Source organism: Cajanus cajan, chromosome 3, assembly GCF_000230855.2.
Source record: "Cajanus cajan strain Asha chromosome 3, NIPB_CcT2T_4, whole genome shotgun sequence".
NCBI classification, from domain to species: domain Eukaryota; kingdom Viridiplantae; phylum Streptophyta; class Magnoliopsida; order Fabales; family Fabaceae; genus Cajanus; species Cajanus cajan.
The window spans coordinates 74774792-74797036 of NC_138519.1; the positions used below are offsets into that span (position 1 = coordinate 74774792).

General features: G+C 29.2%; 1 protein-coding gene across 3 annotated transcripts; it reads right to left on the minus strand.

Moving 5' to 3' along the window:
* Window positions 1-3608: 3608 nt before the first annotated feature.
* Window positions 3609-8956, minus strand: LOC109789187 (uncharacterized). 3 transcript variants are annotated; one of them, XM_020348086.3, is made up of 9 exons: window positions 8851-8956; window positions 8163-8294; window positions 6704-6792; window positions 6474-6612; window positions 5710-5784; window positions 5452-5573; window positions 5286-5361; window positions 4069-4128; window positions 3609-3968 (listed from the first exon to the last, which is right to left on the minus strand). In XM_020348086.3, exons 2-9 carry the CDS (start codon window positions 8265-8267, stop codon window positions 3831-3833), a joined length of 804 nt encoding a protein of 267 aa, XP_020203675.1. In that variant the 5' UTR covers window positions 8268-8294; window positions 8851-8956; the 3' UTR covers window positions 3609-3830. The 3 variants fall into 3 exon arrangements, with proteins under 3 accessions (XP_020203675.1, XP_020203676.1, XP_020203677.1); XM_020348087.3 differs by having other exon boundaries at window positions 8847-8956; XM_020348088.3 differs by lacking the exon at window positions 8851-8956 and adding an exon at window positions 8674-8840.
* Window positions 8957-22245: the final 13289 nt, after the last annotated feature.

Below are 22245 nucleotides of genomic sequence, written 5' to 3' on the forward strand. Positions count from 1 at the left end.
TCGTCTTCTCTTTTGGTAACATATAACCATTTGGCACATTTAATGCAAGAATTAAATGCATTTCACCATCAAATAGTACCTCTTATATGATTAAGGAGGTTATTTATTAACTTTACATACCAAACGGAGTTTGTAGAAGTAATGTAAGCACAAAGCAGCTATAGTAGTGACTTTACTTATTTTTCTCTATGATTTTAGGGATTTGATTTTGACAAAAAGCATGATTCTTCTCTTTAACAAATTTGTGAGTTCCAAGACAGTCTTTTGTTTTGATCTGATAAGAAATGAAACATTCAAAACAAACTTTGTTATTAGTCTCAATAAATAATAATACATATTTAATGTATATAAGACACACAGTATGTTTCGTCTAATTAACAATTATCTTATAAATAATCTACGTCTTACACTTCATTTGATAAGTTTTTCAAATATATGTTTTAAAGATATTTTCGCATACATTTCTTCTATATAAAAATATTTGTTAGCATTAAAATTCTAAGTTTAAGGGATCATCTTTTGACTTAACAAAAAGAGTAGATGTTAGCCCGAAACTTAATTGTTGACTGTTTAAAAAACTAACAGTTAATAATTGAATATAACAAAATGACTAGCTTGCATAAGAGAGTTAAAATTTAAAAATTCAAATATTACAAGAAATATCAACCACTCAAGGACCAAATTGAATATTTGATATAAAAAAAATGGTTATGAAATAATAATTTTTCAGCAAGAATTTTTTATTTTGCCGTCGTTGTTGATACAAGTAATTATAGATTTAGCATGGATTCTCATTTTCTTTATGAATGTGGGTTCAAATTTAAAATTGTTGTATTTATAGTTTGAATCTATGCGATAATTTTCTATGTAGTCTAGCATCCTATCTAGTAGTATCAAGGTAGCATGTCATTAATATCAACTCTATTTTTTTTTTTCAATAATAATGTTGATATTTAAAGGTCTTTAAAGCGTGCTATTAATAAAATCGTTATAACTAAAGAGTACCAATATATTCAGGATAAAATTGCATATTTAACATTTACACAACATGATAAAATATTGTAATATGTACCTATCAAACTTTATTAATCATTTAATAGCAATATTTTATAAAGAAATGATTTAAATGAAAAATCAGTAGTTGAGAAGAATATTAACGGGGTCATGGAACCTCATTAATGTTGGATGAGAGTCACTCACTCTTTTCATTTCCTTCAACCAACATGAATTATTGAATCAGTTTTGAATTTTACGTAGCAATAATCTGTTCATGTTCCCATTTGAATGTTCACTGCTTCATCTACCCCTTCTGAAACAGTTCTCAAAATTATGTAAAATTTCATTGAAATTGCCTGAACAGAGTCAGATTAGTAGGAGAGTTCAACTGAAGGAGATCCACAAATTCCAAGGTGTCTCAACATCCACAGAATAATGTGCAAGAAATTAATTAAACTTTGAATTCAGTGGATCCATCTTTTAGGGAAGGAATGGTCCTCATTGGCCCAACACACTATCTTTTTTCAACAATGGCTCAAATTTTCGGGATGGAATGGTCCTCAATGTATACAATATCTAGTATATATATCAATCGCGTTATTTTTTTTTTCATAAAAAAATATACAAACTCAAGAACTTTTTTAGAGAATCGAACACAGTACTACTCAAATTAATGACTTATCTAAGCTTGTATTTGTGATATTCTTTCAATTGTTTTTATTCTCAAACAACCGTTTATAATTCTGTTTGAGAATTAGATTTAAACCAGACTACTTTTATAGACTAAAAGCTCAGGTTTTTTTAAGACTACTAGGGTTAGCCTAGTGATTGAGTGAAGGGAGGTTGGGATAGTTAGAAATATGAGGACCTAGGTTCAATTCTCGTTATGACCATCTTTATAAATTTTTCTATCTTTACCAAAAAAACAAAAAAAAACTCAGGTTTTTTTATATATAATTTTGTGGGGTCCCCTCCAAATGAGCTTACTTAATTCAATTATATTTTGGTTAGACTTGTTTATTCTGTTATTTTTAATTAGAACTCAATTATTTCTTTTATCATAATTACAAAGACGATAAGATTAGAATTAAGATTTAATTAAGTTGTCTATAAAATGTTAAAATAAATAAATAAAATTTCCTGACAGTACAAAAGCTTTTTTACAATCTCATTCAATTACAAATTGTAACATATAGAAAAATTGTTGACTTTGTAATAGTTAATTTAAAAATCATATAAAGGATGTTTTCTAATTAATTAATTGTATAGAAAATATTTACATCGACAATACGTCAAAATTACACTCATAAGCCTTTATTTTATTTATTATGTGTATTTTAAAAAAACTTTAGAACATGCATGGATAGAATTACACAAATAATTATCATGAACCTATCTCTATAAAATGCTTTTACACATTTTAATTTGTGGACCCTAAAAAGTTGTCAGCTTGACATGTGAAACAAATACAAAAGATATTGATTTTGGTCGGAAAGCAAATCGAGGGTTCATAATGCTAAGATTTCTATACCATATTGCTGGCTGCTGCTTTCTTGGCTACACGTCGGATTTTGATTCTAATGCTTTCTTTTACTAATAAAACAAATATTTGTGAACCAAAGAAAAAATGGTGAGGACCAAAATAATATTCAACACCTACAGTACGGATATAAAATATGATACGATAAAAAAAATAATTATTGATGAAATATCGAATATATAAGTGTTAAAATACTACTATTTCTGCTCATTTTTCAATAGTTGTTTAAAATTTTTTTACACAAACCAAAACATATTCAAAGAAAATTTATTGTTTTCTACTCCCTTAAGTGCCGTATTTTACAGGGTTATTTTATACATGCCAAAAACATTTAATAAATAGATGAAAAAAATAGTTTTACGAAATTAACTTCATAATTAATCTTCTTTACCAGATTTAACACAATACTGTTTGAAAAATATTGGAAATATAAATAAAAATAATTAATACTACATTAAAATGTTGACATAATTATTTAGAAACTTATTTTTTAAACGGATAAAATATAAAATAATTTTAATGTTTTCTATTTTATCTTCTTTCATTTTTACTCCACAATAAATACAATGTGTAAACTAATTAAAAATTAAATGAACTATAAAGATATAATTGATAAAAATATAATTAATATTATCTTGAAATTTAAAAATGTGTTAAATAAAAACTAAAATTTTACTAAAATATCACCAATTAAAAACGACCGGAGTCTCACTCAAGAAGTCATGTCAGAGTTTGAGTCAAAATTGTCGTCTTGATCATCAATAATGCTTAAATTTCATTGCAAGTTGGGTTTGGGAAATGCCAACTACTTCAGATATTTAACCTTCCAAACTAACAAGATTTAATTGATTTCTCAAAGTAGGTCAAACACTTGGAAATGCAACTGGTATTAGGCTTCTCAACAAGAAACAATTTTTTTTAAGGCGCTCAGTGTTAAGCTGATGTAATGGCCTTATCACATCGTCATGTCATGTTTGTTGATAAACATTATAGGAATGAAATTGAAGCTTGAGCTATATTCAATGCAAAGTCATAAGAGTAAATGAGAAGATAAGAAAGATCTTACAGAATGTTTGAACTATGTAATGACAGATATAGCATTGTGGTTTTAGCTCCTGCTGATCTTTAGAATGTGATGATTCATATAATACATGTAATCACTGAAAAAAATATGCTATTGCCTAATGCCAAATATACAGCATAAAATTATACTTAATATTGCAAGTATGGTAAATGAAAAATAAAAATGTTAATCACAACTGTATTGAATAAATTCAATGGCCATTTAGTAGGCTCACTTGCTATGTTTTGCTTTTGAAATAGTTTTAACCAAACCCTTGGCAATCTTCCAGAACCAGAACACATTCATCATTGTCAACACAGGAGGCACCGCAAGCAAGCTGTAAAAACCCAATGGGTAGACCTCCTTGACCTGAAATTAGAGAACAAAAAGTTGGGAATTATTTCTTAGATGACAATCAAAGGGGGAACTGTGAAGTTATATGTGATGAGGAATCACAGAAACTGCTTGCCTCATCAAAATGGGTCCACATGTGGATAAAAAAGAACATGAATAGGATAATCCTAGCAATCTGCAGCACAAAATATAAAGGGATAAACCATGTCAAGATATGAATCAAAACAACAAAGTAAAGTACCAAACTTCCATCATTACAATCATAAAAACAGATCACAACAAATTTGAAATCCTTGCTTACATATAAGAGCATGTTTGTATTCAGGATCAGAGTCACGGCCGAAGTGAAAAAGAATTTACTTTGACAAATTAGAGCATTGGAATGTGTTTCGATGGGAGTGGAGAAATCATGCAAATGGAGTTAGCAAAATAAAACAAACAGACCCTTAAGCATATAGATGAAAGCACATAAATGGTTTTATATCTCTAATGGAATGTTTTTCAAATGGGAAATTATTGCTACAGACACTATCTATGCACGCCACAAATACCATTATTGAACTATTGTCACCACCACTATAACAATCACCATCATCATTCCTGCTGTCATCATCTCACCACAAAAGCAACCACCACCACCCTCCACACACCCCTGCCCCCCGAAAAAAAAAAAAACCGTTGTTACCATAGCTACCATCTACCATTATCTCCACCCCACCACTACCACTACATTCTATAAAGCTAAATTTTGCCATTTGCATATAATTAATAATATTACTGTCTATTAGGTTATAAGTGTGCGCCAAACTCAAAATAGGATAAGAGCATATCCTACTCATATCTTCCCACTCTTGTCCTACTAACTATTTTTATTCTTAACTGACTATCAAATAAGCCCTAAATTTCTTAGTGGGATGAAAAAGGCATCATATTCATATTTAGACACCATAATTAACCTACCTGATTTAATTATTTTAAGGAACCTTTTAAATCTCAAAGGATCCACCCAAATTATTTGTGAATGTGTTTAAAAAAATTTATATATATATTAAAAAAAATAACAAGGAAAAACATCTCCCAAAGGTTTCCGACTTAGGCAAGCAATATGCAGCATACATTTAGTCAGAACCCTTTTGATCATCCTTTTCAATTATCTCTGTCATCATCACTACTTGCTCCTTTTGCCTCAACATATGACTCACCCAGAACCAAAAAAAAAAAATTAGGAAAAAAAGCACCAAAATATAACCATATATGATATATGACCATAAGCAATTCATTCAGGTACTATAGTGGAATTGGAATTGAGACCAAAAGTATATTATATAGTACCAACCACCCGAAGAACAATGCAACACCATTCCAAATGTAAAGATTGGAGCCCTTAAGACCAGCAATGTCCAAGTGCCTGTATATGTAATCAAAGTAAAAAGTCAATGTTGACTAAAGAACACCAAATGATGAAGTCAAAGTGACAAACTATGAACAACAGATTTACCATCTTAGATTTACAAAGGGAGTTGTGCTCTCAGAGAAAAGAACCATTAGTATGTAGATCTGTGCTTGACCACTTAGCAAAGCTTGGATAATTGAAAACATGGACAGCCCATGGTGCAAAACCTAAATGCAAATGAAGTTAGTTTAACACTGCCTAATTAGAAAACCTAGACAGAGTTCAATGTGCAAAAAAACACAATGTCTGATATTATGTAATATATTAAACATAGCAAGAAAACTTAATATCTTTTGAACTTACATATTCCATACCCCCTAAAGCTGGAAAATGCCAAAGAATCATTGTCAGATCTGTCAGAAAATAACCTATAGAAATCTGGAAAGAAAGAAAAAAGCGGGGGAAATTATAGAAGACAAAACCACAAATAAGCCAACAAGACAATCATTGTTTTAATAAGGCCTAGCAATAATGTTTACTAATAAGAATAAGAGAGATAAGAGATATAGAGAAAAAAGAAGAAACGGGAAGATAAAAAATAAGAGTAACAAGACATTAAGATTTAAGAATGCACCACCAGCATGTGCATTAGATCATGGGGAACAAAAATTGGCTTTAACATTTCTATCTCCCAAATTTTCAGAGCACAACTGAGGGGTGCACCAACTGCACGCAGGAGTCTATCAGCACACACCAGAAAATGTTTTTGTGCCTCTTGCATTCATCATAAAAGCTACACAATATAAAAATGAGTTCTACACAAGAAAAGACACATGTTCTTTCTTAAAAGCACTACAATCTAAATAATTCTAAGCTTCAGCTTGATTTTGTACTCAGTAGTACCTGAAGGAGACTAACGATGGTACTACATGAATATTGAATTATAAACATAAAACAGTACAATAACAAGTAATGATATTAACCTTTTCAGTCTGTATATTCTATCAATACCTTCACATGCATCACCGTCATTTTAGCCCAAATATAGTTAGAATGTAAAAGAATTTTAAAACCAACTTCTATCAAATCAAACAAGTTAAAATTTCCTTATATTATCTTCAACATACCCCCAGCACCGAATTTGAGAAAGTAGACGATCTATTAACAATAAGCTCTTCTTGTGCATCCTTACTGAAGATATCTGATAATATCAAGAGGTAAAATGACGTAAATGATGCAAACAGAGCGTGAAATGTTGAGAATCCCCTGCATTGGCAAAATATCTTAAATTTAACATAAAAAGCCAATTATGGACACAGTAAATGTAAACGGAAATCTTTATACAAAGGCGTTTTACCGGTTATTCCATTCAATTTTCTGTGCATTACTCAATTTCCCATATCCTGTGAACAACACAGAACTCAAAATAGCAGTCAATCTATAAACCTGCCAGAAGGAAATGAGAAAAGGATCAATTTTCAAAGCTGTTAATTGATAAACAAAGTAACCTACATAAGACTATAAGGTTTTCAGTATTATCTCACCGTTCATCTATAACTGAACATGTATGCTTAACACGAGCATCAACAAATGGGAATGAAAGGATACTTTGTGTATGTATATAAACCGAAAAGTTCAAACTTTGACTCCATTCTCAATTTACACTCAAAAGTCTCAAATAACCTAAAGAGTAAAGACTTTAGGATCTAAAGCTACAAAACAAAGATTTCATTTCTACAGCCAATAAGAATTACTTTCAAAGGGATTTTCAGATTGTTATTAAGTGAAAATTCAATTGGATATGAAAGCCATAAAGGAATCAACTCTCACACATCATAAGTTCAAAATATAAAGTGCAAAGCAAAATTATGCAGACGTAGTAAAAGGCATTATACACTAATGTTAAATAAAATCTTCAATTGTTATGTTGACAACAATGACAAGACAACTTATGCATAAAATCTTTCGCTGACTATTAAAGCATTAAATTTTCCTCTAGAATTGTTGTTAAAGGAATGGTGTCATCATCCATGAAAATCTGTTTAACAGGGATTAAAATCAAACCTTGCTCATTTAACATATTTAAGCCTAAATTAAATAATAAGAGTGAACCATATTTATTTGAACTGAAGAAGCCAGCAGAGCACTTAAAAAGAAATATTTCTTTCCAAACCAGAGTAAGCACAACTGCAATTTCAGTCAAGGATGTTCCAAAACAACCCACATGACCCTGTATCTACAAAGCCTTTACTAATAACTTCACCATAAAAATGCACAATTATACAAGCTCTTCCTATTGGATAGAAATATTTTATTCCTTCTTCACCATAAACCAGTAAAACCACAAAAAATCAGGTTAAACAATACATAATATCATTTTGAAGATACCTAATCCCCAAATTACATCCTAAACCCAACCTGACAGCATTAGTTTCAAAAGACTAGTAGTCATTCCTACATTATGAATATACCACATCACATAACTGATCCTGCATTTTGGATAATAATATACATGATTAGCAAATATTAATTCTCTCATATTTATATATTAAGTCCTTCATCTGATTTATCAGCCATCTTAGTTCAATTCAATAAAAGGCGTATCCCTAATTTGTCCCCCTTCCCTCCCTTTTTTCTTCCTCATGATGTTTTGAAATTATATTATGCATTTCTTCTCCTCCACAAGGCTCCAAAATCCTAATTTGGTCCATAGAGAGTAGAGACATAGTTCCCTAAACTATAAGATGCAAATTGCATGTTGCAACACACAAGACACTGACAAACTGATGAACAACACATTTCACATTTTCACTTACAATTACACAGAAGATGATGCCAGTAAAGACAGACCCCAGCCATTGAACTTCTTTGGTTGGGGTAGCAAAGTCATAAGAGGAACCAAAGGAGAAAGCAAATCCCATTCCAACCAACTTGTTGAAAATACCAAACTGCATCAAAGACACAATGCACGAGATGAGCACCACTTTCCAAAGACAGCCCATTCAAGCAAAAAATAAATGAGGGTGGAATCCCCACTCAACAAAAAAATGAAATAAAAAAAACAACCGATTTGAGAAAAAACGTGTCTACAAAACTAGTCCTTATTTCACTTGCACACTTCACATGACTTTCACCACAAGCAGACCAATCAAACCATGATGACCAGCCACTCACATGGGAAGACCCAGTTGAGAGAATTTCGTGGAAAACAAACAAACAAACCCCATCAAAGGAAACAGCTACTAGGACAAACAAAACAAAGGGCAAAGTCATCTGATTATATCATACAATAAAAATGATGATGATGAAACATAAAAATGAGCATACCAAAAGGAGAATAGAAGAGGCCAAGAAACAAACAGCTGGTGTGTGTGAAGCAGAAGAAGAAAAATCAGGAATAATTTATTTTTGACATAAGAAAGGAATAAGGTGAATCATAATGACATAGTATGCTAATTCAATTGAAGATTGAAACTTTGAATGAGAGCAGCGAAAGAGACCCACAACTACGGAAGGGGTGAGAGCGTGTTAAGCCATTTCAATTCTCAACGCAACATCACAGTCACAACCTTGCTGCGCTCAGTCAAAACTGGTGATTCTTCTCTTTATCTGCCCAATTAAATACTAATAATAATTTATGCATTTACTAATTATTATAACGGAGATGCCACTTACTAATTATTTTTCTTCAATATTTTATTAAACACTTTTATTTCTAAATTTATATTGTACTATAATTTTAAAATTAGTTATCATCACAATTAAAAAAACTACTTAACACAATTACTTATTTTTAAATTTTAAGGTGTGTTAAAATTAGTTTATAAATTGGTTCAAATTTATAAGCATGTTAAAAAATTGAAAACTTATAAATTTATTGAATTAAAAATGTTTGATAATATAAGTTAATAAGTTAGTTGATCAATATAAAAAAAATATTTTAAATAAATTTATGATGATAAAAAAGGAAAGAAAAAAATAGTTAAAAAACTTATAAGTTATTTCAATTAGTTTATAAAAATAAATTATTAGTTTCTAAAATAGACTCATATGCTAAAACAAATTTACTTTGGTAAAAAAAATTTATAAGTTTTTTAAATATTTAGTAAAATATACACTTAATCTTTTTAATTTTTACGATTATCTTTTCTCAAAATCCTTTAAAAATTAAATATAAGTGTCTCTTTCTTCTACTTAGTTTAATAAAGAGAATATTTTTTAATGTACACATTTTTAATTATAATATCCTAATTATATATAAATTATCTTTTCTTATACTTTTTTATTCGTTTCTTTTTTCACTTTTTGAAAATTTACCATAAACATCTCACGCTCTCTCTTTTCACGCAACAGCTCAATATATTAATATATTTTTTTGATAAAAAAAATGCAGAAATTAATTATCTATTCTATCAATAATAATTATCTCTTATTTTATAATTATCATTTGTTTCTAATTTTGTTTAAAATTATTTTATTTTTCTAATTATATTATCTTAATTTATATTTTATAATTTTTTTATTACTTTTAAATAAAATACATAGAGACATGAAATATTTGAATCTCACTAGTGAGTAATAATGTAAAAAATAAATACTATTAATGGATTATAATTATGTCCTTATCCTTTTAAAAGTTCTATATAAAAAAAATTAGTTAACATTAAATAAATACGCGCTATATCTTTTGATTAAAAAATACGCATGGCATCTAATGAAATACTTAATGGCTAAGTAGAAGTATGGCTTTAAAATCGAGTTATTAAGATAATTATTTTAATTTATATATGTATATGAAGAATTAATTCCATTATCAGTTGAATTCAAATTTTTGTTTTGACTATCATGCAGATCTACCCTACCTCAATTTTATTTATTTTTAATGATCGATTGGATAATAATATTTATAGATGATAAAGGTTTAATAAATCATTTCAACCATAAATTTTTTAGAAATCTTTAAGCAGGGGTTCCTAAACTAAAAATATATATGTATTTATGTTTTCTTATTTTCTATTTTAATTTTTATAATTTAGTCATCTCTATCATTAGAAATTCATTTATAATTAGTAAAATTTTACAAAATATTCTTAATACTCGCATACATAAACAATCATATTAAATTATTATAACATGTCCTCCATATATAAAAGTGTAAATGAAATAAACTATCCATATATAAAAGTGTAATAATGAAATAAAATATTCATAAATTATTCGGATTTAAATTATCAATAACTTGTTTAAATTTGCTTGTTTGATTAAATAAATAAGTTTAAAATTTGAGTTTGATTATTTAAATGAGTGGACTCTAAACTTTAAAAGGCTAGTGCATATATGAGCTTTAAATGAGGTAGACAATATTTTTCCATTATTTTTTTCCTCTCTTTTTCCTCCCTATTTATTTATTATTATTATTTTTTTTACTCTCCTTCTCTATGACCACCACACACAGCCAAGGAAAGTGATTTCTGCTGACTTTCTCGATATATTTTCTTCTCCAAATCTCATTTTTCAAACCAAATATCTGCACATGAAAACCAGATAAACCCCTCACAGCCCCAACAAGCCACCCAATAACCCACATAAATGCGAAGGCTAAAACACAAGGGAGAAATAATGGGGTAAATATGGAAAATGGGGAGAAAAAATAAAGCAAGAAAAAGAAAATTTTCAACAAGCAATGTGTAATCTCCCCACCCTAATCCATCTTATTAACACTATAGAAACTCAATGTGTTATCAAGTACCACAGCTAAACCAACCTAAATTGTGTAGGGTAACCTAAATTAATGTCTACAAGCATAGGATAAAATAATGAACAATGTATTATTTTTTTTGGCTTGAATTAAAACCAACTTGTTGCTACATATCAAGATAGGAAAATAATTATTCCCCATCCACCTCAAATGCATCACAAAGCAAAATTTTTATTTGATATTTTTTTTTTTGGTTAATTCTAATCAACATTTCTCAAATATTTTTTTTATTTTATCATATCACATTTTATCTCTCTTGTTTTTTTTTGTTTTTTTATTTCTCTTCCATAATAAAGTATATAAACCCAAACGAAGTCAAGTAATATTTTGTTTTTTTAGAATTTAATTAGATAAGATTTTTAAATTATAATCTAATTATGAACTACCACACGATGTATTAAAAAATATTTTTAATAATTACTTTAAATGTTCTATTTAAGGTGATTTGTAATTGGTTGAAATGGTAAAAAAAAAATATTTACAATAACAGTATATTAAGTTGAAACTTAGAATTTAATTAGAATTAGAATGGATAATATCTCTATATAATGTTTTTTTTTACATTATTATTATTTAATCATATATTGTTATATACGGTAAGTTTGTTCCATTTTGTAACTAAAGTTTGAGTTATACTATTAGGGTAAATATTTTTATATTATCAACTAATTAGAAATTATTCTTAAATATGAATTTTGAAATAATTATTTTAATATCAACAATATTACGCTACAAGAAATATTATATATATAGTGACATACAAAAAGTATTACTATAAATACAATATATGCAAGAATAAATTTATTTGATATAACTAAATATAATTTTAGTTTGATATTAAATGAAATTTAACCATATTTATTGTATATCACTATAATTTATATGTATACTTTTTTAATGATATGATAGAAGATTGTTATAAATAAACGGTTAATACACTAAGCTAATCCTAAGAAAGATGTTCATTCTATAACTATAAAAGAAACAACTCAATAACTTTAGTACCTACACTTGTAAAGCACTTATTTAGGAAAAATAAATGTTGGAACCTAGTTTGCCCACTAAAAAATAATTGGACCTATTACTAATTTAAAGTCCAGTTCCCTCCATTGTATAATCATTGAGCTTTAGTGACCTACTCGTGTTTGAGTCTCTCATTTTGTATCATTATGTATACCAACATATATATTATTATTATCTAGTGTAAAAGTAGATTGTAATAATAAATATTATATCATTATGAAATATGTGTTATACACTCAGTATAAGAAAAGGGACCTATACTTATGAATATTTTGTTTTTATAGATGTGATAATTGTAAATAAAACAAAAAATTATTTCTACCAAAAAATATTTAATATAGGTAAAACTCAAGTACTTGTAGTTACAATCATTTATTGCAAGTAAAACATATAAAGTCGTTACTATATAACTCATATAATAGATAGATAGATCATATCTATAATTATATTTACTTATAAATTTCTAACTTTTCGTAAGAATTTAAGTCGATCGCCCAAGACAATTTTCTTGTAGTAATTACAATTTATAATTAACTCTTATATTAAAATACAAATTGTGAGAGAATGGTTTTAGATTTTTATCTAACATTTTTTTCTTTCAATTTCATATCTAATTCAATTTTATTTATCATAATTATTTATGAATGATATTTTAATATTTTAAAATAAATTATCCATAAAATAATTGTGTGCTACAATATAAATTATATATCATAAATGTAAAATATAATTTATATATTTAAAATATATACTTATTCAAATTTTAAATATAATTTATTTATTCAAACATAATATTTATTTATATATAATTTATTATAAATATTAGTTTATAATAAACATTTTACTTGTAGACTAATAAATATCTAGTTAAGTGAAAATATAAAATAAAATGCACTATCAATATATTTAAATTGAATTCTTGTAATAATCATTTCAACTATCATATCAAACAATTTTTAAATACTTAACTTATAAAACTATTTATACATAAAATTGCACTTGTTTCACGCATAATGCATTTTGTGTTTGAAATTTCCCGGGCCATTTTGTAAATGGTATGCTATGACTCTCATACGAAAGCCAAACAAATTAAAGTTGATGATCACATAATAATTCTCCATGAAAAATGCTATATCTTAAAAGAAACTAATATCACAAAAAAGATATTTAGATATGACCCGGCCATAAAATCATGCTTTTCCATTTTTAAAACTTTATTCATTTTCGTCAAATATGTAAAGACTATATATAAATAAACTTGTCAAATATTTAATATTTTTATCCAACAAATATTATTTTAAAGGAAATATCCTTTTTTTTTACAAACATTTTTTTTCCACTTTTAAATGGGCCTTTTTGCCGTTTTCTTCCATTTTACTCTAAAATTTAAACTACTATTCCTCTAATTCTTTGTCTTTTTTTATTTAGTTTTTTTATCTCATTTTTTTTTTTACTTTTTCAATTGAAAATTTTCATACTCTTTAAATAACCACTCATTTAATATATATATTTTTTTTTATAAATAGTAAGCCACAAAATGTCTCTTTTATCCAAGTAAAAATAATAATCAAAACATATTTTAATAAATTGTAGAAAATTTCAAAATGCATGGTTCTCTCACAATATGAATCAAATCTTGTGTCGGCAGATATTAGCATTGGCAACTACAAAAAGTGAGGTGCATCTAATTCATGCGGAGAGAATTTGGTTGGTTAGCATAAAATATTGTTAGCTTAGTTTCTAAGCAAAGAAAAAGTAGGATTCCCTAAACACTTGCATCTCTATAAAATACAGCAATGGCAAACAAAAAACATAATCAAAGGAGAGAAAAAAGTTGAGAGATATAAAGAGAAAACCCTAAACTTGATCATATACATCCGAATTAGAATACTAGTGCATGCATGTGTGACAACTAAAGGAAGTAAGTAGTTATGAGTAGTAGAGAAGACAACAGCTATATTTCAAGCATGTCAATGTTGTTCTGCGACCAAATTCGGGGTAACCGAAACTCTAGTGCAACCATGGTTAGTCTGAACTCGAACCAAAATTCTGCTGGTGCCATGGCTCACTGTGTTGCATGTTCAAGAAATTCGAACCAGAATTTGTCTGCAATGAGTGTGAGTTCCACATATTCAGGCGATGAGAACGTTCATGCAGAAATTAACCATCACTCATATAGCCCACATAATGGATATATATCCGTTTCTTCTCGTTATCCAATTTATGTGTTTGCTCCCGGTACTCGTGTTTATTATCATCACAATTAAATACAAATATATTTTATTATGAATATAAATATATTGGAGTCGAGTTAGTAGTGAGAACTTTAAGTAATTTGAATAAGGTCTTAATTACTAGCTAGGTTCAAATCATGTCTTGTTTTTGGAAAGCAACAAAATGTTCTAAATATTATTAATATGTGCTTGTCTTCAAATATATATTAGCTCTAGATTTGTTTGGATCATGTTCTCTTAATAAGGATTAGAGGTTTTTTTTATTAGCATTTTTCATTAACTTGTATAAATATCCTTTATATAAGTGAAATAAGATATTTATCTATCTTTTGTCAATCTTAATTATTTTTTGACAAATATAAAGAAAGAAAACTAAAAAAAATCAAATTAAAAGAATTTTAAACAAAACAATCCAACCCTACAAACGGGGGTATGTAGGTCTTATGTAACGACCCGCCTAGCCGTTGCACAATAATAACACTCCACAGAATAGAATATGCATATAAATAGAAAATATATATACACATAGATCTAGCCTGTGGCTAAAAAGTCAATATACAAAATACATCATCCTAACTACACCAAGTAGCCTATCAACAACAAAAACATCAGTTCCATCTGTCGGCTACAGACTTGCTACTATATTTCAGCCTATCCCTGCTCTGCTCTCATACACAGTATGATCATAGTAGTCCAATCCACATGGAAACAGACAAGGGTAAGCTAGTGAAAAAAATCAACATATATATAAATTATAAATAGCTATAACTCAACAGCACATCATCAAATTCACAATGTTATCATACAACACATAACAACATACATCATTTAGCAAAATCAACACCAAACAGCTTATGCGTCGTCACGCATTTCAACTCAGAGATCTCCTACGGCATCGTAGTGATCAACAACTCAGTCTTATGACCTACAACAGCTCAACCTTACGACCTACAACAGCTCAGCCTTACGGCCTACACAGCTCACAATCAACATTCAGCACAGCACAACATAATAGCATTAACAACTTAGACAGCATACAACTCAGCTCGGCTCAATAATATTAATCAGTAGGGATGGCAAAATGGGTCGTGGCCCGCGGGCTGGCCCGCTGGCCCGCCAATTTTTGGCAGGTCGGGCCCATCATTTTAGCCCGCCAACCCGTCAAGCCCGCCCCGCCAAGCCCGCCAACCCGGCGGGCCAAATAGCGGGCTGGCCCGTCACAACCCGCCAGCCCGCATAGGTGATTTAGTGATTGGGCTTTAGTATAAATAAAATAATAGGCTTTATATAAAAAAAAAAAATCAGGCCCAACATGTAAAGAACACCGAAGAGCACCTAAATTGGGCTTTAGGAGAGTCCGTTTCAGGTTTCAGCCAAAAAAACGTTTGCACACCCTGGCGGAACTTTGAGTACACTAACTGCCATTTTAATGATAGCTGGAATCAAAGGAAACATGGACTATTTTTTTCCATTTTTTTGCAAATTAATTTTTGGGCATGTGGGCTGGCCCGTCGGCCCGCCAACCTATCCTTAGGCGGGGCGGGCCAGCATTTTCAGCCCATTTTTCATTGGTGGGCCAGCCGGCCCGACCCGTTTTTGGCGGGCCATTGGCGGGGCGGGCCAAAACGGGGCAGGCTGGCCCGTTTTGCCACCCATATTAATCAGCATAAGCATCATACAGCACAACTCAGCGTTACATCATACAACTTAAACATCATATGACACTAACAACTTTAATCAGCATAGTTATATAAACAAAACACCTCCACGCCCGGCGCAATAAGATTACGCATGGCCTGGACCAACCAGAGAGCTCCAAAGCTCTTACACGCCCGACGCAATTCTAATTGCGCCCGGTGCCACCCCTAGTAGAGACTCCCAAGAGCCTCACAAGCCCAGCGTACCAAATCCACGCTCGGCCCAAGTAAGGTAGAGACCACCCCAAGGTCTCACGCCCGACGCAATACCAATTGCACCCGGCGCCACCCCTAGTAGAGACTCCCATGGAGTCTCGATGCCCGGCGAGGTTGAATCAAGCCCGACACTAAGCTAGTACCCCAAAATTGTGAGTCCTTGTCTGATATCACGCCTAGCGCGATTCTCCCATGTCCGGCGTGAGCCATTCAGGGACCTCCATTCCCAATCTCGCTCGGGGCAACCAACTTTGCACCCGGCGTGCTTGACCAATGGAACCCTCTGATAAACAGACGCCCGGCGCCAATAACTACACCCGACGCAATATCAACCAGCAACCCTCAAACTTAAAAAATTTCACCCAAATCTTGCAAAATGAAATAGCCCAAACACATGCAATCCATTCAAAGAACCACATTTTCAGCAAACAACTCAAAAACCAACTCTTTTTCAACATGCAACCATCAATACATAAAAATCCCAAATTTTCACCATTTTTCCCAAAATCCCGAAAACAAGCAACACTCAAATCTGACCCTCATTCTCCAAGAAACAAACAGCTTTTGAGTTTCTAAACTCACTTCCAAACAATCAGCAAGAATCTAGCTTCCTTTACTTCGGAGAAGAAGAAATCCGAGCTCCTGGGGAAGAGGAAGAGAAAGAGAGAAATGGAGAAGGAGAAAAGAATGTTCGCGCCCCTAGCTAGAACCCCACACCTCTACTCAGCACCTACAGCCACCACTACAAGGAAAATGATGAATTGCGACGGACAAATTGTGACAGTTATCCTGAAACCGTCGTCGCTTTAATATTGTGACCCTTCATATAACGGTTTCTACCAACCGTCGCAAAATTTTTCAAAATCGCGACAGTTTCTCCCAAAACCGTCGCAAAATTTTCTAACATTGCAACGGTTTCTTTCAAAATCGTCGCAAAATTTTCAAACATGGTGACGGTTGGGAGAAACCGTCGCAAAATTTTCCAACATTGTGACGGTTCCTCCTAACCGTCGCAATTTATAAGACAAAAATTAAAATAAAAATTCACACAAAGTCATGGACAATCCAAAATTATATAATTTTACTTTCAATAAAAAATAAAAAATAAAATAATAATGACATGTAATTACATTTAGAAATGTTAAAAAGGAAAAAATATTTTAATATACTATATTAATTTTATTTCTCTTTCTTTTAAATTATTTTAGAATAAAAAAGTTTTATGTTAATCCTAGGAAGCTAAAAATTAAAAAAATATATATATGTTACATTTTTTTTATGTGTTAGTGAAATTAATAATACATCTTAATTGTGGATTAAATCGAGAATATTGAAAAAATAATAAATAATTTATGAAATTTATTATTTTAATAGTTAATTAAATATGAGATATTTGATAAATTAATTATCTTTTCACAAATAATACCTTAAAAATCACTTCTAGGTTTGAATATAATACACGCACACACACACACACACACACATATATATATATATAACCCCTATTTAATTAGAATTTAAAAGTTATTTTTGGTACAAACTAAATATTATTTTGTTCAAAAATTACGGTGAAATTTGATAAAATTTAGGATTAAAAATACATTTAATAGTAGATTAGACCAAAAGTAATATTTTTCTTTTGAAAGTATTATATTATCTTAATAAACTTATATATTTTATTAACAATTTTATATATATTTTGTTTAATATAAGATACACAATTATCATCAAAATATATATATATATATATATATATATATATATATATAGAGAGAGAGAGAGAGAGAGAGAGGAGGAGGAGAAATCAAATGACTCACAAAGTAACTCTTAATAAAGTTACTCCACTCAATAACTCATGGTATAAGTTAAATTTTATCGATCCAATTATTAAATTAAAAGTTATTAAATTTTACTAATAATTAATATAGAAAAAAATTGATTAGAAAATAAAACAAGGATAAATACATTTTTTGAATTTTATATCTTAGATTTAAGATGAATAAATAAATTAAGTTAATTAATAATTTATTTAAAATGTTAAAATTTAATTTATAAAAATAATATTTTAAAAGAAAAAGGTTATAATAACGCCAGTGTAACTTTTACTTACACCGCTCAATAACATTATATTAAATGTGAATTTTATAAATTCAATCGTTAGATTGAAAGTTTTTTACTCTTAGATCATATATACAAAATTTTATATTAATTCAAGATGATTTGATTCTTCATTCTTGTAAAAAAAAATGACGTAATATATATATTTCAAAATATACTAAAATATGAACACTTTGATTACCTTTAAGTTGTTCAATTTTAACAAAATTTGATATAAACATATAAAGTGATATGAACTTTCAATCCAACGGTTGGATTTACAAAATTCACATTTAATATAAGATTATTAAGCGCTGTAATACTTAGTAAAAGTTACACCAGTGTTATTATAACCTTTCTCATTTTAAAATATATAAATTATTATTTAAACTTTTAAATTTATAATAAATAATTCAAATTATATCATAATATTAATTTTAAATAGAAATAAGTAGATTGTTAATTATAAAAGTAAGTATATATATAAATAAAGATTAATTAAATATAATATAATTATTATTAGTAATATAATTATTATATATTTATAACGATTCGGACACACCAGAATGAGAGGGATCCAAAGATAGTATAAGTATGAGATTGTATAGTTGAGAATGACTTAAATGAATTAATTTGTACTACTTATACTGACAACATGTATATGCATTTCTGTAGCTTATTTCATTAGAACTCCATAGTTAAGTGTGCTTGACTTAGAGTAATACATGGATGGGTGACCTTTTGGGAAGTTTCCCAGAAACTGTGTAAGTAAGATCAAAACATGTTAAAAAGTGAAGTATTGTGAAATAGAATCCTTGAGAAGAATAACAACCAAATTTGAGACTTCTAAAAAATTTAATAAAATAAAAAATAAATATTTAGCAACTGATTTAGAGGCAGTTGGTGCGACGAGTGTTATAAGGGTCGCAATTCCAATTTTGCGACGGTTTGTGCAACGATTTCAGTAACCGTCGCAAAATTCTCTCGTGAGGGACATTTCTGCAACGGTTGGTGAACCGTCGCAATTGTGTCTTTGCGACAGTTTTAACCGTCGCAATGTAGGTCATATAACTGTCGCAAAATCGTCATTTTCTTGTAGTGCACCAAGGAAGATGAGAAAGGAGCAAAAGAGAAAGGTAGGAAAAATGATGTGTATGGGGAAGGAAGATGAGAAAGAAGAAAAGAAAGGGCTACGAGTCTCACATCTTAATGCATCTGCAACTAATAACAATTAAAGAGTAGTCTCTATTTCTTCAATAATTATTAAGGGAATGTCTGACATCGAACCTCTCTTTGCCAACCAGTCTGCACATGAATTTGAAACATAAAAAACTTGTTATAAGATCCATTTTCAAATACGTAAGTTCAACATTTATTGTTTGGTTTTTTAGAAGTGTAAAAATATTTTAATATAAAAAATTAAAGTCTTACAAGAATCAAATAATGTAGGACTTCTTTTATGCATCATTATTAGCATTGTTTCATAGGATGTAATTAATGAAAGATAGACAATAGTAATTAAAAAATTACAAGAATAGAAAAATACGAAACACAAACACCAAATTTTAAGTTTTACAAAATAAAAAGGCTTAAATTAGTTTTGAAAATTGGAGTTTTCAATTGATAAAATAGAGAAAAAAAAATAGAAATGATAAGAATGAAAATATTTGATTAGTGGAAAAACACATCTAGTTAAGTGTAAATTAATTTTTAGTAATCACTTTTAAAATATTATGTAGAGTGTAGTCAACGTTCATAAAAAAAATATTAAAAAATAGGTCATTTTCAAATTTCAATGGCTACCACACACTGTTATATTCATCAAGTAATATGTAACAATGTGAGCTAACATTATCCACACACACAAAGTTGGTCTCGAAGGTAGTTTGAAACACAATAGCCTAGAACCCTTAATTGGAAGGGTTTTTTTTAATTTTTTTTTTTTACATATACATATTTTTCGTATTTCAAGAAAAAAATAGGAAATACTTTTTTTTTAAAATTTTATTTCCGTACGGATGTTAACCCCCCTAAATCATTTTATATTTTTTAAACATTTTTAAAATATAGGATTGCAAATTTGTACTTTAACTCGCATTCAATTTTTATTTATTTATGAAAAAAATAGTCATCCAGTTTTTATAAAACAAAAGAACTGAAAAAAAATGTAAAAATAAATTATTTTGAAATAAAAAAAAATCTGGACTCAATACATCTATTCTCTAAGTTTAATGTAGCTTAAAAATAAAAACTGCACACTTTAAAAAATTTGTACTTAGTAATTAACTTGAAGAAATTGGTTTAACAAAATTGCACTACATACTATTATTATGTTTGTCCTTTAATCTATGTTATGCACTTAATTTAATATAATAAGATATGTAATATTTTTAATAAAATTTCGTGCCTATTTTGTTTATAAAATATATTTTTATATTATAATACTTATATTTCAAAGTCTCTAATTTATTATTTTAGTTAGCATCCATAAAATATGAGGACCAGCACTGAACACGAACGTCATTTAATTATAAACGGGTTTAGCCGTTGAAAATACAAATCATATCAAGGCTATATAGTTGTAAGAGAAAAAAGACTGTATATATTAAGAAAAAAGAAGAAAATAGTTTTGTAATTATTATTTTAATCTTTCTTTTAAGGTTAAAAACCTCTTTTGGTCCTTGATAATATTTTTTTGTTTCAATTTAGTCTCACTTTAATTTTAGGTCTCAATTTAGTCCCCAATAATTTAAACTATTGCAATTTGGGACTTCCGTCCAAATGATTTAAACGGGGTTAACTCCTGCTGACGTGGATGCCAGGTGGATGTCACGTAGATGCATAGGTGGATGCCAAATGGCATGAATACACCTAGAACCAGAACGGTTCGTTCTGCATGCACATGTTATGTGTTAAATTTGCAACTGGAACGGGCCGCTCCAAATGCAAATTTAACACAACGTGAGTGCAGCAGGACGAACCGTTTTGCTTTTAGAACAGGCCGTTCTGAATTCAGAACGGCCCGTTCCAGAACGCCAACTTCATGCTTTTTATTATGTTTTTTTATTATATTTATATTAATAAAAATATAATAAATAAAAAATACAATAAATTAATATTCATTTATGAATAAATTAAAAAAAAATTAAATAAGGTAAGACCTTCCAAAATCTTTCTTTGATTTGAGAAAGGAAATCATCTGGGTAACGCTGAAAGGAAACCCTAAACCACAAAAATTCAGGTTGTACCTCCTCAAGAACAGTTTGTTATTGTTGGGGTACATCGTCGATGACTTCAAGGGGAAATGTGACACCCTCTACCCCATTATTAATATACAACAAATGTAACAATAAAATATTTCTTTTCTTCTTTTTGGGTAAATAAAATCTTTCATAGTTGACAAATATTTCAAATATCACAAGGTAGAAGATTCACATTCGTAACTCATAAATCATAACTCCAGTGTAGAAATTATAAAAGAAAAGAAGTTAAGATTTTCAATACAATTTAGTGAAAAACAAGAAATCATATATATACAAATAATAATAAAGGAAATATAAATTAACTCCAGTAAAGGTGGCAGTGCCTCCTAGTTAGGGATTAATTTATACTCCCAAATCATATAATAATAAATATAACAAAGATGTACATTTTGGTCTTTTCTCAAGAACGTTCAAAATTACATAAGAAGAGAAAATTAAAGCTTTTAAAACAATAACATCCCTAAAAAAAACAAGCCTAGCTATGCCCGATGTCACATCCTATCAGAGCATGCCCCACTGAAGCCTTAAGCCTCATCACCAACATCCCCATGATGCTGATCATCTGCAACACAATTTAAAACATATACAAAAACAACAAGGGAGTGAGAAAC